The 16618-nt window shown below is 38.2% G+C and overlaps 3 protein-coding genes across 4 annotated transcripts in view; 2 read left to right on the plus strand and 1 right to left on the minus strand.

Annotated features, from left to right (window-relative positions):
* Nucleotides 1–57: 57 nt before the first annotated feature.
* mutyh (mutY DNA glycosylase) lies at nucleotides 58–4755 on the plus strand. The gene is made up of 15 exons (XM_033964730.2): nucleotides 58–237; nucleotides 586–704; nucleotides 1228–1267; nucleotides 1339–1412; nucleotides 1491–1532; nucleotides 1615–1686; nucleotides 1748–1861; nucleotides 1941–2038; nucleotides 2250–2394; nucleotides 2497–2584; nucleotides 2681–2863; nucleotides 3309–3454; nucleotides 4230–4379; nucleotides 4462–4512; nucleotides 4591–4755. Exons 1-15 carry the CDS (start codon nucleotides 99–101, stop codon nucleotides 4723–4725), a joined length of 1596 nt encoding a protein of 531 aa, XP_033820621.2. The 5' UTR covers nucleotides 58–98; the 3' UTR covers nucleotides 4726–4755.
* Nucleotides 4756–5111: 356 nt separating this feature from the next.
* On the plus strand, nucleotides 5112–7534 carry elovl8b (ELOVL fatty acid elongase 8b). Of its 2 annotated transcripts, XM_055221045.1 has the most exons (8): nucleotides 5112–5357; nucleotides 5439–5498; nucleotides 6093–6280; nucleotides 6610–6690; nucleotides 6818–6874; nucleotides 6961–7075; nucleotides 7152–7279; nucleotides 7353–7534. In XM_055221045.1, the coding sequence occupies exons 2-8, from the start codon at nucleotides 5441–5443 to the stop codon at nucleotides 7515–7517; spliced, it is 792 nt and encodes a 263-aa protein (XP_055077020.1). In that variant the 5' UTR covers nucleotides 5112–5357; nucleotides 5439–5440; the 3' UTR covers nucleotides 7518–7534. The 2 variants fall into 2 exon arrangements, with proteins under 2 accessions (XP_055077020.1, XP_033847956.1); XM_033992065.2 differs by having other exon boundaries at nucleotides 5146–5498.
* A 786-nt stretch (nucleotides 7535–8320) lies between these two features.
* LOC117369493 (zinc finger protein GLIS1) overlaps nucleotides 8321–16618 on the minus strand; it is a 57905-nt gene continuing 49607 nt past the window's right edge. Inside the window, exons 9-11 of the mRNA XM_055221044.1 lie at nucleotides 9615–9742; nucleotides 8720–8872; nucleotides 8321–8628 (exon numbers count right to left, since the gene is read on the minus strand). Coding sequence (XP_055077019.1) covers nucleotides 8495–8628; nucleotides 8720–8872; nucleotides 9615–9742 — 415 coding nt within the window. The 3' untranslated portion in view covers nucleotides 8321–8494. The remainder of the gene's footprint in view (nucleotides 8629–8719; nucleotides 8873–9614; nucleotides 9743–16618) is intronic.

Below are 16618 nucleotides of genomic sequence, written 5' to 3' on the forward strand. Positions count from 1 at the left end.
GTTGTAATATAAAACAAAACATACTAAAGGCTTTTATTTTGAAAACGCCCCGTTTCAACATTGTCGCTGATTGGCTGACAGCCACGCCTCTTCCTCCAATGTGGCGGGAGCTCAAGCCTCACTATAATCGTGTTATAAAACTTCCAGAAGCGGTATTAAAAAGGCTTATCAAGAAAGTTAAGATGACAAGAAATGAAAATTCAAAGAGGAAACGGCTCAACACAGCTGCCAAACAAGGTAGAGTGTCGTTTACATTTGCCAAACACAATGGATCGCCTCCCTCTCTTTACTGCAGCCTACTTCAGATGGTTTCACCCAAACTCCTCTTTAAAGCCTGGTGCGGATACACATTTGTTAGGGCAGTTAGGGAAAATATTGTAAAGTTACTGCTTGAGTGACATTGAATATAATTTGCATAACCTATATTACTATGAATCATGATTTTTCCCACTCAGAACATCAGTGTCATATGTGCTAGATTTTACATTTATTCTTAAGTTTAATTGGAAAAGTAATGCAATGCTTTCTGTTCGAAACATACGCTCTATTTCTCAAAATGAATAATTAAATTGTTTACTTTTCTAGAGAATATTTCCCTGCCATCATACCACAGTTTCCCAGATGCTGCTGAAGTGGTGCTGCTCCGTTCCCACCTTTTAAACTGGTATGACAAAGAGCAGAGGACACTGCCATGGAGGACACTGGTAGGTTCATATAAATCACTGCCTTTTTAAAATGGTCAAACCTTTATTATATATTTTATATAGACTAGTGTCAAAACATTTTAAAATTTACTTTGATACCAAGGAATAGACTCGAGACTCAATGTCAATTCCAATACCACAATGATAATAAAAAGACTTTAGATGATAAAATGTAATTTTCAACATTAACTTGTACATTCCTATGTGGCCTTATATGTGTGTAATCCCTCAGTCGTCCAGGTAGGCTCCATAGTGGTCCGTGAGCGTATACTATGTGGTCATGCTTGTCTTTATACAGCTCAAGATCATTCTAAAGCTATTCATTCAGGAATGTTCATTTCTGCCCAGTGAATGTGACTTTTTAAGTATCAATACTTGTTCAAATGAGTATCTAATTTCAATACTAGTTTTAGTATCGATTAGTATTTGATTTTCAATATTTTTGACAATCCTAATGTAGTCACCTTTCCTTATTTGTGTTACATATTACCACAGTAAAATAAAAGTGAATGTGCTTTTCCAGGCAAGGACAGAAGAAGACCTGAACATCAGAACATACGGAGGTTTGTCTTTTAGGTTGGCTTGTGTTGTAAATACTTTCTACTGCTTTTTAATAACAGTTAGCTTTTTTCAGTGTGGGTATCAGAAATCATGTTGCAGCAGACTCAAGTTGTAACCGTTATCGACTATTATAACAAATGGATAAAAGTAGGTGGTTGAATTTTTTTTATTTCATAATTGAACGTGTATATTAAAATGGGCCATGTTTGTTTTGCTTTCTTTTAGCGGTGGCCAACAGTACAGGATCTAGCAGCTGCCACACAAGAGGTTATAACTTCTTGACACAATTAAAATGTTTATTCTCATCAGTGGTTTAAATGTGATTACTTCTAATTTTCTTTTTTTGAAGGAAGTGAACCAGATGTGGGCAGGGCTTGGCTACTATTCTCGAGGCAAAAGACTTTATGAAGGAGCTCAAAAGGTTTAATTTAACTGATATGTCTTTGTGAAATAAATGTATAGACTCACTATTTTACTTCCAGGTGGTTTGTAAGTTAAATGGACAAATGCCTCAGACAGTGGAAAGTCTTATAAAACAACTGCCAGGGGTTGGACGTTATACTGCTGCTGCTATTGGCTCTATTGCACTTGGACAGGTTGGTTCATTAGCAAAAAGCTTATACATAATAATATTGTTAGGTTATGCCTGTGTATCTTGATCTATCTTTTTTTCAGGTTACAGGAGCAGTGGATGGAAATGTGATTCGTGTGTTATGTCGCTTGCGAGCTATTGGAGCGGATAGCACAAGTCCTGCTGTAACAGAGGCACTATGGTAAGAAGACACTACTACTCTGGCTACATTTATTTTGCTTATTTTTATGTTTCTATTACCTAATCATATAGTGAAATATACAAGACAATTTGTTGTTTTAGCTACATGAAGCTACTTTATGCCGCCTGAAGATTCCTTCTTGTTGACAATGATTTTAGAACAAACCTAAATTAAACTGTTGCATTGGTAAAATATATTTTCTTGTCTGTAGGAATATAGTTAATTTGCTTGTTGACCCAAGCAGACCAGGAGACTTTAACCAGGCCATGATGGAGCTGGGGGCCCGAGTTTGCACTCCTAAAGCTCCTCTCTGCAACCAGTGTCCCATACAGTCTCACTGTCGCTCCTATCAAAAGGTACAAACACGTTCGCACGTGTGATTACCGGTAATTACATTAATAATGATTTATATCTTTTTGTAGTGTTTACTTTATTTAAGCTCGGATATATTTGAATAGGTTAATTACACACAAGAACAAAACACTACTAAGCTTGTGGGTAAGACAAGAAAGAGATCTCCATCTGTTCCTGACATAGAGGAATGTGGTAAACAAAGCGTTTTGCAGCTATTGCCTTTTTAAGATCTTGAAGTTTTCTTTTTAACTTTGAAACTATACTATAACTTTTTCAATTTTTATTTAGTGGACAGTGGTGCATGCCTACTATGTCCCTCTGAACCCTGGGAAAATGAGCTTGGGGTCATGAACTTTCCCAGAAAACCAGCAAAGAAGCCCCCACGAGTAGAGAGGACACTCACCTGTTTGGTCATCAGACGTGGAGGAGATGGACAGGACGAGTACCTGCTCACACGAAGACCCAACAAAGGTCTGACACATATATATAATATATAATATAGGGTCTTATTTATTTGAGAAAAAAAAAAAAAAAGACATTGTTAACGATCAATACTGAGGGAGAACATTTTTCAGGAGTATGTACTAAGTTACTTAACTGTTGATGCCACATTTATTTTTGCTTGTAGCAATGGTCTTTTTAATAATGTGGTTACCAGATTAAAAAAATGATCAAGGTTATGGTGGCAAGGGTATTATTATGGATGTCTTTTCATCCAGAGATTGTAAAAGATTACTTGAGCACACAGTTGTTGTTTTTTTGGTTTTTTTGGTTTTTTACTACAATTTTTTTATTTTTATTTACCATGTTGTTTTTATTTTAATATGTATAAATTGTACTTAATTACTTTTTTTTCTTTCCATATTTCCATTTTAATAGATTTGATTCATTGTATTTATTTTGGTTGTTACAACAGGTTTGCTGGCTGGTTTATGGCAATTTCCCAGTCTCTTAGAAGTCGAAAGCTCTGATGTTGAACAGAAGAGGGCGCTGCTGTGCAGTGAGATCGGCAGAATTCTGGGAACAGTCTTTCCTGAAAATCACATTCAGTTTGTTGGAGAGGTCAGGTGTTCGTTCTAGTAGTCATTATTGCTCTAAAATTATATATATCCATCTCTCTATATCTATCTATAAAATAATGCTACAAGAATAAGAAATCCTCTAGAGCAGGGGTGTCAAACTAACAATGGGCCTCATCAGAAAAATGGTTGCCCTCAAAGGGCTAGATGTAACTGTAAGGCAGTATAAATGTAATAAAATGTAATGTAAAAGACATGTAACTACTTTTTAACTTGTTAAATAATTTTCTGTATTTGTTATCCAAGTTACAAATATTACATATGCATTTGTATAGATGTAAGAAATATGTGTAACTGCGTACCTCCTGATAAACTGAAATTTTTAAAAGTCTATCTAGTCAGGCCACACCTGCCCACAGACAGTCCTACCTACCATACCTTTTATTTTACTTTCTCGCAGGCCACATAAAATAACATGGTGGGCCATATTTGGCCCGTGGGCCTCAAGTTTGACACATGTGCTCTAGAGCAAATAAGTACATAAAAGGAGCATACAAAAAAAAAAAAAAAATCCTTAAAAATTTAGTTCATCTCTAAATTATTACACATGTAATATTATAATATTTGAACACATGCAACATTATACACACATACCCTTATGCCCTTATTTGTATTTGTATTTGTATTTATTCAGTGTGTTTATGTTGCACTTTTTCACCGAATCAAGTTCCTAGTTTGTGAACTGTGTTCACAGACTATGGCAATAAAAGTCTTCTGATTCTGATTCTGATGTTGATTATAAGTATTGATCTTTGCAGGTGGTTCACATCTTCTCACACATCCATCAGACTTATGTTGTGCACAGTGTCCGTTTAAATGACCTGAGCTACGAGGACCTCAGAGAAAACGCTCAGTGGCTCAGCAGATCAGCTCTACTGGAGGCAGCAGTTTCAACAGGAGTGAAAAAGGTCGGTTTGTTTTCTCAGCCGCGTTATTTTTATCTTAGAAAGTTATGCAAATTTAATTCCGCCACTATCACTTCTATTGCAGATTTTGAAGGTTTATGATTCAGTGGAGAGTGACAAACGTCAAACCACAAATGTAACACCAAACAACTTACAAATCTGTAGTAGCCTGTAGATGTAATAGGTATTTATTTTTGCATCTTTTTATTGTCAGGAACCAAAAAAGAAGAAAATGGCAGATTTGAAGAATAATGTGAAATCTAAAGGCAAACATTGTGCAGCTAAAAGTGACAGTAAACAGCTCTCTCTGACGTCTTTCTTCAAAAACACCAAAAAGGAAAACTTATGAATTGTAACCTTCATGTACAATACTATTATGCATTTTAGAGAAACAGGTTTTTATGGATAAGAAACATAGACTGTATTGTTTTTAAAGATTATTCATGCATACTTGTTTTTGATAGATGTATTTTAAATTTTCTCTGTATCACTGCTATAACGTTTTCAATAATAAATGATCTGAAAGTGGGAGTAAAGATTATGTTTATTTTGTAGATCCACACAGTCCCCAACAAGACCAACACGAACTGAACCAACTGTTTATTTATTTTATTTTTTCTTTAGAAATGTTGTGCTACATGTCAGTGTTCGAAGTTTATTTATTATAGTACTGTATAAAACTTCAGTCAGCTACTTACACAGAAACATTACACCCTTTCTCCCCCTAGTGACAAAAACGAAAACTGCAGAATATAATCTTGAGTGTCCTCAAGAGGTCCCTGGAGGGAGACCTTTTGGACTTACGGACTTAGTTCCGTCATTTTAATTCGTTTTAACTGGGTTATTGGTCGTTTTTAATACCATTTTCCCAACAGTTTGGCTTTTCGCAGGTCTAATGTCCGCCTCAGACTGCGCCTCTGTGTCGATACTAGTCTGACTCCTTTCCTCGTTTTTTATCAAACCTTGATCCTTGGACTCAAAGTTACGGTGTTTTTCACAGTTGTGATACTGGATTCGTTGCCGTGACAAACTTTTGTCATTATCTCGTGGTTTTGATTTCAGATATGACGTCCGTGTGGCAAAGCTTCCTGTCGTGGTACAACGGCATCCTGCAGAATGGAGGTACTGGACTGTTGTCTGTTGATGAACTTGTGCGAACCATGATCTCTGAGTCTCTGAGTCTGTGAGCTGCTGTCATGGCCGCAGCATGACTCTATTCACCTAAATTATCACCTAAACTACAAACGATCAATGCATCTGTATTGATTAAACTGCTTAGTTATAATAAAATAACAATGAGTAGGCTGCACTTTGACACAGCTGCACACAGTACAGAGGGTTAGTTTAAGATGAAAACCTGCTCCATTTAAGGCCTAGTCTTTGCATAAATTAACTTCCTTTTGTGACAAAATCATTAGGCATTTCACTGGCCATGTTTACATTTCTTGTGTAAAACTGGAACAAATCAATGGCTTTGGACAAATCTGCTGGGACATGGGACACAGGACTCAAAACTGGGACTATTCTGAGTAAATGGGGACGCCTGGTCACCCTGTCCGTGTGTTCAGTGGATCTTCCTCTGGCCAGATTAGATTTTCAATGTTCAATGTTGTTTTCAACTATTTTCTGACAGTATTTCCAGTTGTTTTGTGTTAACCAAGTAATCCTAAAATTTAGCCCAATCATTTTTGCTTCATAAACATGTGAATATTTCAGACAAAAGGACAGATCCCTGGCTGCTGGTTTATTCCCCCGTCCCAGTGGCCCTCATCTTCCTGCTGTACCTCTGTGTGGTTTGGGTCGGTCCAAGACTCATGAGACACAGGGAACCTATTGACCTCAAAGTTGTCCTCATTGTTTACAACTTTGTCATGGTTGGCCTCTCTGCTTACATGTTTTATGAGGTAAGATTAGAGCTGCAATGATTAATCATGGCCAGTTTACTATAAAATCGTAATCGTAGTTTGAGAATTGTAATCTGGACTGTACAGACTCTAAAACACCTGCAGACCTTATATAACAAAAACAAAAGGAGAATTTATGATGCTCATCAATAAGGCACTTCTGTTTGTAAATATTCTCCATGTAGAAGCCTTTAGTCACCATACTTCAACCTTTATTTGACTGACAATTTATTTTAAAAGTCTGAAATGCTCACTAATCGATAAACAAAACATTAAAACTATAGCTAACTAACTATTTCACAATGTCTTCACAATTGTGTTTGTCACAGTTCCTGGTTACTTCCTGGCTATCTAACTATAGCCTGCTTTGTCAACCTGTTGATTATAGCACAAACCCACTTGCAATGAGGGTAAGTGACTTGGTTGCCTTAAATCTTAAATCTAAATGATTTGTACAATTTGTACAGTCAGATGCCCTTAATGCATATGTTATTGAGGCTTTTAGGCTTTACTTAAACTTATCTCCTTTATTTCTAGATGGCCAGAGTGTGCTGGTGGTTTTTCTTCTCCAAAGTCATAGAGCTTAGTGACACGGTACATTTGTTTATAAATAAAATCATTGCACATCATTCACCATACATATTAGTATTACAAGTTAAAGCAAGTTTTGTTATCCTCAGATATTTTTCATTCTGAGGAAAAAGAATAACCAGCTGACGTTTCTTCATGTCTACCACCATGGCACCATGATCTTCAATTGGTGGGCAGGGGTTAAGTATGTAGCAGGAGGACAGTGTAAGTTTGCTAAAATTTTACTCAACAATAAATAAATAACTTCAGGCGTGTGCTTTAACAAACTCTTCTCGCACAGCTTTCTTTATTGGTCTAGTCAACACCTTTGTGCACATTGTCATGTATTCGTACTATGGGCTCGCTGCCATTGGCCCTCACATGCAGAAGTATCTCTGGTGGAAGAGATACTTGACTTCCCTGCAGCTGGTGAGTAGATTAGCCTTTGTTTTAGCCTGAACAGTGGAACACATTTTCATTTAGTCTTTTGTGTTGATTTCAGACTCAGTTTGTCATGTTTCTCTTGCACACGGGCTACAACCTCTTCACCGAGTGTGACTTTCCAGATAGTATGAACATTGTGGTGTTTGGATACTGCATCACTCTCATTATCCTCTTCAGTAACTTCTATTTCCAGAGCTATGTCAACAGGAAGAAGCAGAAATAAAACTGACAAAAGGACAATATGGATGTTGCTTGTGTTTTTGTTTCACTCCCAATTTTAGTGTCCACGGAAGACCAGTAGAGGGCAGAAGACACCTATGATCTGAAGCTCACTTATATTTTAGGGCGTCAGATTTACACTGAAACCAGCATCATTATTTTTGATTATAGGTGTACTGGGTCGTAATATGGAGCACCTGTTTTTATTCCAATCTCTTTGTTTTATGATTTATACAAACAGAAAATTGCATAGTGTTAATGTAGTTATTTGTTATCTTAAAATTCTAGCTCTGTTCTCCCACCACGTTCAACAATTTGAGGTGCTGATGCCATTTATAATATAATTACATTTTTCAAGAACCTCAAAACCAAAAACAAGAATTCTTTAAATATTTTATTTCATAATTCGAGAGACATTCAGAGATGCTGTAAACAAACTGTACATATTATACATATATATTAAAGGTGAGTTTTGCTGCACCAATGAAGAATTCATTGTCCCAAAGCCTCATCCGAAATCAAAAATAAAATAAACTTTTCACTGCTAAAAACAACACAGCAAAATTGATATAATGTATTACACTTCAGTCCAAAGTACATTGGAGGTTGTGGGTTGGAGAGTGAGCCAGGCGAAGGCTATGTACCGGTACAAATATCTGCACATGAACACAGTGGTTAAACATGATCTTATTGTTAATCTTAATATTAACACCAGCGGGAACACCGACCATTGTGTAACATTTCAGTGAAACCAGTGCTCTTTTACAATTGACTGATACTATTTTAATGTATTTTTATTGCATTAAGGCTGTTGCCATAGTTTCTTCATTTATCATCTATCATCAATAGTGTATTTTATTTTTCTGTCATTGTGAAAAGTGCACATTTTCATTTTTGTCAGTACAAGTTTGATCCCAGGAGCCATATTGAGTACTTGAATTAATGCTACATAATAAGAATAGAGTCCTCTGCCCCAGTACCTCATGTCTCTGTGTAGACGGAGGGCATGTGGTTCAGGCTGCGGTCAAAGCTGCCCACCTGGAAGAAGATGCTCTCATCTTGGCCGGAGGAGAACTGGCATCCTCCTCCTTGGAGCTCCTGGCTCATGTTGAAGCCTAGAAGACAAATGTATGCATTGAGTAGATTGTATTATTTCACTTACTTTTAACCTCTGATCATCTTTTCTAATAGCCAAACCCTCCTCACCTGCCCCTGTATTTCCCGCTGACATGTGGAAGCCATTGTGCTGATGGGAACTGTAGTTGTGGGAATCTCCAGGGATGTGGACACCTCCGACAGTCTGATCAATCCTGTAGGAGTCTCCGAAATGGAAGCAGCTCTGGAAACTGCCCTGGTACTCTAGATCAAGACAAGCATTATGGCGATTTATTACTTTAAAAATGACCATAATCTTTCTTTTAAAACACTGTTACATAAAGTAGAACTGTATACAGTAGTATTCATGCATTAGCTTCCTAGAGGACAACATGTGTCCCCTTTGTCCCAGTTTGTATTCTCAGATTGACCACAGAAGAAGCCACAATGGAGGAGCAGCTTTTCCTGCAGTGTTTCTGCGTAACTCTGACCACACAGTGGTTACACAGACGTCTATGTGCAGATCTCTACAGAGGGAGCTCTGTTTAAAACATTAGAAACCTCTGGAGTGACAGTTGAGCCTGCTGTGTTAGAACTGAGAAACTGCTGAAAACATGAGCCAGCATTTTGTCTCACTGAGCTGAAGGAGAGGGCTTCCTGTGGTGGTTTCCTCTGCTGTCTCTATGACACATCTCTGTACTGACAAAGCTACACTGCTCTACGGGACAACATCCTCCAGCCGCCTTTCATGTGGCTCTGCTCGTGTGCGTATGTGGTAAGGCCTGTGCTGCTAAAAACACAACATGTAAGAGGCAGTATTAGCTTTGTACCAAATATTTAAACTAAGGAGGAGAGTGGGCTGCATCTTAGCACATCACCTGTCACAGAGAAGTGTCAGGATATTGAAGTGAAACACCAGTACAAACATTGTGTCTGGTCCTTGGCCTTGAACACATTTCCTGTTGGAGAATTAAGCGTGTTCTTGTTATTGTTCTGTCTGTCTCACCGTCGTTGGCCGGCTGCAGCGGGTAATGGCTGTAGGGCTTGTGGTGTGGGTGCACGTGCTGTTTGTCGAGGGGAGAGGGGGGCGTTCCAGTGCTCTTCATCCCCGGAGACAGGAGCGGACCCGACACCCTGTGGAAGACGCACACACACGGTCAGTTAGTTTAGAAACCCAATAACACGCCTCCTGCTTCTGAGAGCTAAATCAAAGTCGAAGCTCCATGCGACCCACTAACCACATGATCCAACAGGCCGAGCCGAGCAGCCAGTGATCTTAAGCACATATGAAATGAGCCAGGCGTGTGGAAACTCTGGCTCCCCACATATAATGGTCCTCCTACCACATATAATGATCTTGAATCAACAAACATAAGAGTGGCATTCAAGTGTAACTAGCCCCCTCCTGCACTTGCACATAGGATCATCACCATAAAGAAAGTTCTGGTTTTGAGGCAATGAGAAGAAAGCATGTTCACAACCACCAATTCTTAAATATGTGTCAAAGCCTGATGTATCATCTTGCACTGATCTTTAATTTCAAATGTGGGTTTATTCCAGCAATTATATGGAGTGGTTATGATATGGGAAAACTGTATTCACAGACATAAACAATATTGCACTCACTGCCTACTACCTTTACAGTTTCTGTCTGTGTCAGCAACTTGCAAATGCATCCACAGTAGCCAGGCCCAATTATTCTGCTGTAATGGCAATGTGCAACAATATTACATTCTGAAATTTGTTTTACCTTTGAGAGTTCACTTTTATTAAACTGGCTCAGAAACACTGGGGACCATATGGGATTTATTAAGATAACAAAAAGTTAAATATAAACGCTAACAATGTGCTCAAAATGATTCAATAAATTCATGTTACGCACTACGCATTAAATGGTATTGTGGTCCAAGTTTTTAAGTGATAGGCATACCGACTTTTAAAACTAGCCAATCAGCAATCAAAATATTCAACCCAACTACTTATTGCTCGTGACTGCAAATGAGGAATGCCAACACATAAAATTTGGTGCCCTGGAAGCATATGGTTTGCAGTAAGCGCTATATAAAAGTGATGACAGGGAGCTGCTACAGGGAGCCAGTGGAGCAGTGGAAGACTTGGCAGGGGTCAGAAACAGAGGTGGCAATTAACATAAGCGTACGATTTACTGTATAACAATTTACTTTCATGGTATGTGTGGTTATGGGATCCACTTTTTATTTTTAATCCTTTATCCAAAATCAAGATAATAGAAAAGTTGGTAAATAATTCTTCAATAGTAAGTTAGGCATAACTTTTGACAGAAATGTAATGTCATTTTTTTATGGTTGGAACATCTTATCTTCATATCACTGGCCTTTCAGCAAACGAACATTAGACATACCTTTTAGTGCTTAATGTACTAAATTTAACCAACAGGCTTCTCAGGGGAACTTTGAGTCAGTCCAACTTAGTCAAATTCCAAAATGCAGATTCATAAGATTGCAGGACAATTGAAAAAGTACATAGCTGAACAGTATGAGAGACAGGGGAAGCCATAAACAAATATTTCACTCTTATTGCAAAACCATCTGTATCCAAAAACTAAGCGAAGTTGCAATTTTAAACTGAACATATTTTGGTAACACTTTATAGTAACTACACCGTATTTAGCCTCAATAGAACATGACTAAAGACTTGATCCATAATGAACAAATAGTTTATTAAGAATGATACAGGCTTTGTAACTGGTTAATTAATACCATAACTTCTTAATTAAGTGGTTACTGAGCCTGAATCATTCTTAATAAACAATTCAGTGTAGGTATAGGTATTATAAAGTAGTGCCCCCCCCTTTTTTTTTTTTTTATCAACGGTTGTTTTTTACGGTATTGTACTGTATAATTCCACATTAGCCTCCTGTGTGTCTCCCGCCTGTATTTGAATCTCTTGCTCCCTCTGCATGTGCTGCTTGGGAGGATGGAGGTCTTAGCGACTGTGGCTAATCTATGTCTTGGCCCCTGTCCAGCGCACGGCCATGTGTTCCCGCGGAGAGCAGCAGTCCCTCGAGAGCCCCTGTCAGCACAAACTCAGGAAACAGTTATACCGTTCATATTTTTACAAGACGCCTCTATGCGCAGCTAAAGTGAATCGTGGGTAATCACTGCCAGCCTGCACGCTGTAGCAGTAGCATTAGCCTCCTCAGGACCAAGGCATGAGGGGTATCTTTCATTTGCCACTTAAATCTCTCCCTTGATATACATCTGTACGTGCTATACAGTATCCTGCACTTCACCCTGGAGCCCACCCACTCCTGTACACCACGCCATATCTGACCTGATGAGGGGATTTTCAGATGAGGTCAAAAAGGCCTCTTGTGCAGTCTACGGTCACAGTGTAGGTTAATTTAGTTCTTGTGTAGCTCCAGTTTGGGCCTGTTTTAGACTTGGTATAGTCATGTTTTAATGCTGGTTTAGTTCTGGTTTCAGATTTTTTATTATTTATTAGTCCTTATGTCCAGGTTTAATTTTCATTACTCATTACTTTTGCTCAGAGATTTACTCTCTTTGAAATAGTAGTCATTTGGCTATTTCATACAAAAGTGTTTCTAAACTTCTAAAGCAGCTTCTCCAATGCCACTACATATTTGACCTAAGGATTCCCCAATGCTGTGAGGTCTTTTCATTGAAAGAATGACTTTTATGAATACTGAGCAGGTCGTGGGGTTAGCACAAACTCCTGGACATGTAGACTGCACCCATGTGTGTTATGAGGTAACATGTGTCTTCTGTTGGATTAAGAAGGTGTCAAGGGCGATATTCTTGTAGATTTTCAAACAGCCAGAGTCTGTGAGTCTGTCATGGACATGTTCTGTAACACTGCATCAGTATTTTCTCTGTGAGTAATATGGAAGAGCTGACATCATTCTGGGAAACAGCACTTCAATCCATGACTAAACTGCAGCAGGACAAAGTTTGCCTAAGCTGACCATATTTTATATAAAATTTATAGCCATGTGTTTCATTTCAATTTGAACAATCTTACTATCTTTTTTAGTTGTTGTTTTGGAAAGTAGAACAAGAACCCAAGAAGAAAAAGTGCAAGGTTCTCATTGACATTTTCTATATTGTACATATAACTGAGCCTATGTTCTGTTGTTTTTTGAGACTGGGGAGAGTAATGGCTGTGAGTGCTCTGCTCCTCGTCTATCTTCTATCACCTGAACCTGAGGGTCCCAGGAGGGACTTGGGATGAGCCCTGCCTCCCCTCTCGTGTCCTCAGTGCAGCCGAACCTTAAGCCCTTCTGATGGATGACAGGGGCTTCTTTGGCACACATTGGTGGGAACACTTCTGGTTCGACTTAACAGGCTAATGCTGTGCCTGAGAGACAGATAAGAGCATGATGCTAACACTAAGCTAAAGCTAAGCTGGTGCCTAGGGCTGAATTGTGAGGACTTTTCAGACCCAGGAAAGGTTTCTGTCAGTCCAAAAAAGATAAGTGTCCAGAACAGGAATGATCCCACCTTAATAACAATAATTTCTGTAGGAATTTTCCATTCCAAATTACTTATAAAATACATGTACTTTTAAGCAGGGATATTTTATTAAAAGTTGGGATCAAATTTTAAAACTGATGTAATAACAGCCTGTACTTAATCTTGACTTTGCACTCAAAATAACTTGTCATATTAATTTAAAGTAACTTTTTGACTTTCTCAGTCATCTGCTCTTTTCTCCTGTGCTGAGTTAGACCCCGTGTATGATCATGTGGAGCAGGTAACAGAAAGAGGTTAAGTGCAGTACATGTCTGTTAATGTCCTTCTGTGCTGCCACTCTAATCCTGTTAGCTTGTGTCAATCACTGCGCACATATCAGACCAGCGCAGACTAATATTTACACGGGCTCTAATACCAAAACTCAACTAAAGGCAGCTGTAATTATGTAACCACAGACGGCAGGGCAGTGAATGACAACATTTAGCAGTTTCTCTGAGTATAGGCCGCCATGGTGGAACAGCCAGCCCTTAGCACCAGCCATACCGATCAGCAAATGTATTTTATCTGGCATATTGGAATATTAGCTTCGGAAAAATGACACTGGTATTTGCAAAGTGAGTCTAAATGGGACATTGGAGCCAAAGAAAACACATTTAGCTATGAGGTCAGAGGCTGCCACACTAGAGGCCGGTTGGTTTGATAATTTTGTCAAAATGTTTAATGTCCCACTAAACCATTTGGGAAAAACAAGTGCGGCGCTCATATTGACTTTGGCAGCAGGCTGTATACTTAGGGCTTTAAACATGTAAATCAAATGCTCCATCTTTACGTAGATGTAAGTAGACGTTTCATGCCCAACTCACTCTGTCACACATCAGGTTTAAACACCAGGCGGGGTGGAGTGTGTGCGCGTGTTTCTCCATCCATGTGAGGACTTACTCTGTCATTGGACCTTATTGGGAATGCCTGTTTAGAGTTAGAGGGAAACCTTATGTGATGATTGAACTAACGATACTGAACAAACATGTGCGTATCTCGAGAAACATCTAGATTGAAATCAGGATATTTGGAAATGGCCAAAAGTTTTATTGGAGGCTTGTCATCACAGCACATGCAGAGAGAATGTAAGTGAGAACCGCAGTAACTAGGAATTTTTCTCATTTGGTTTAATGTTTTCTTAAGTTACATTTGAAGAAGATTGATATTCTGATTGTTAACCACATGCGTTCACTGATCCAGGTTTATGCGCACAAATGTATGAAAACACTTTAGGTTCCTCGTCAAGGGCCAAAAGGAACAAATCTGTACCTCATTTCCAATATGTCACCCTGAGTACGTAAAACGGCACTCCTCACCCCAGTTCCCTTTCACTTTCTATTGCACGACTAACACTTGTAATTCTGAATGCTGAGGAGAAAAACCTACACAGACCGCAATGTAATTTTTGACAGCATTTTCCTCTAATATTCAAGGCCTGTAGCAGCACTTTGCGTCCAAATGCTTGAGGGCCGCCCTGACATCTCTGAGAGGTCCTGGGACTTTATGTTTGCACTGGACAGCTTCACGTACCGGTCTGATGCAATTATGTGAGTTTCCTCAATTAGTGCATTTCAACTTCTTTCACTCACACACGCTCCTGTACGCAAGCTAATGCACTGCTAAAAAAGGGAAACAAGGCATCAAAATGTATGTAATGTATTATCAGATTTAAATGAAAACTAAAATTCAAAACAGACACAGAGTTTCTCAAACTGTGGCGCGCATACAAATTCTTCACATGATTTAAGACATGATTTAAGTAAATTTTCTGGTGGATGCTCAATCACCTACGTCTTATTATTAAGCTCTTTGCCAGGAATGTTCCACAGTATGACTTTAACCTTTAATCTTCTCCACAGATACAAGCAGGCGAGACTAACAGCTGTTTTTAGAGAGGGAATCCAGTTTTATTTCTTAGCAATAAAAAGAACTGTGTTAATACAAAGTAGATTCAAGTTTTATGCCATACTGTGGAACAATCCAGGCAAAGCAATCACATCTCCATGGAGACAAGCAGATGACAGATCCTCACCAGAAAAATGACATAGTGCACCTTAAAGATTCTAGATTCTAGACGAAAGATATGGGGATATTTTTTGAAGTAGTCAAAGCTTTGAACCGGATTAGACTGGTTTTAGACTTCCTTTGGTTTTGTTAAAGTAATAATGTTGGGTATTAAATTATCAGAAGTAGCACTAAACATTTAAGCTGCAAACGTAAAAGGCCTTTTAAACTACCCCTCATGTGATCAATGTATTGTTTGCTCCAGTACACGTCGTGCTTCTTTGGACTCTGAAACTCCCCTCTGGGAAATTCGCTAATAGGAAACACGCTGCTCACACACCCTAAAAGAGGTGCATGTCCTCCAGTACATAACAGTTGTTTTTTTTTGCCTTTTTGTAGTTTTATTGTTGATCTTATTAAGTCAAGCGATTTTAATTTCAACCATCCTTTTGCAGTTTATTTAATTACTCTTTCAGGTTTTATTAGTTGCTTATTTAACATTTTCCCAAAAGATCCTAAGTAACAAACCCCAGATGTGATGTAATTTGAATATAGCACTGCTTGATTATACTAGAATGCCTCAACTCAATATAACAATTATGGATGAATGAAACAATACGCTGTGTTTTGGGATATCTGGCTGAGTCCTTTGGCCTGTTTTTGTGGCAGGTAATTGGAGGTTTATTCTCTACGGGCAAAGCAAAGAACAGACTCGTATTCATAATCTGTAAGACTAATTATGTGAAATAATAAACAGAGCTATATTATGCGTTCACACTTATTTCAGAATGAGTCATGAAAAGCACTTCGATAACGATAGAATTATCAGTGCAGACAGGGGACTTTGGCAATACAGATGTGACTGCCAAATATAGTGGTGTGTCACTGTGACACCTCAGTGACCCATGTGGTTCACTTTTGGGAGCGAAATCAATCTCTATTCAGCATAATCCAAAGTGTTCCCTACAGTTGGATCGCTATAGTTCTTATAAATGATTTATACTAAATCAATAAGAGTAATTACAGAGGTGGATAGTACTCAGTTACATTTACTTACGTACATTTACCTTTTAACAAAATTGTACTTCTCTGAGTAGTTTTCAGACTTTTACTCCCACTAGAGTGATGTATTTTACAGTGTAGCAGAACTCTTACTTGAGTAAAAGTTGTTCAAAAAAAGTTTTCAAGGGACAACTAAATGAAATGATTTGAACATTTGTGCATTATTGGATGTTTTGTCCTTCCAATTACATTAAAGTCCAATTACAGATCAGATGTTATGCCTTGACAGTTACTCAAGTAGTAGTTTTCCCAAATACTATAAGTAATTTCCTTGATCACTTTGTATTTTTACTTGACTAATAGTATTTTGAAAAATGTTTGGTATTCTACCCATCTCTGCAAAACATCTGTGGATTTATTTCTATTTTCTGGTGGATGTTTTGTGTTGTTTTTTTTACAGCAATTGAATGACATTTTAATTAGTAATCCTTTA

The sequence above is a fragment of the Periophthalmus magnuspinnatus genome, chromosome 4 (genome assembly GCF_009829125.3).
Source record: "Periophthalmus magnuspinnatus isolate fPerMag1 chromosome 4, fPerMag1.2.pri, whole genome shotgun sequence".
Taxonomy (NCBI): Eukaryota; Metazoa; Chordata; class Actinopteri; order Gobiiformes; family Gobiidae; genus Periophthalmus; species Periophthalmus magnuspinnatus.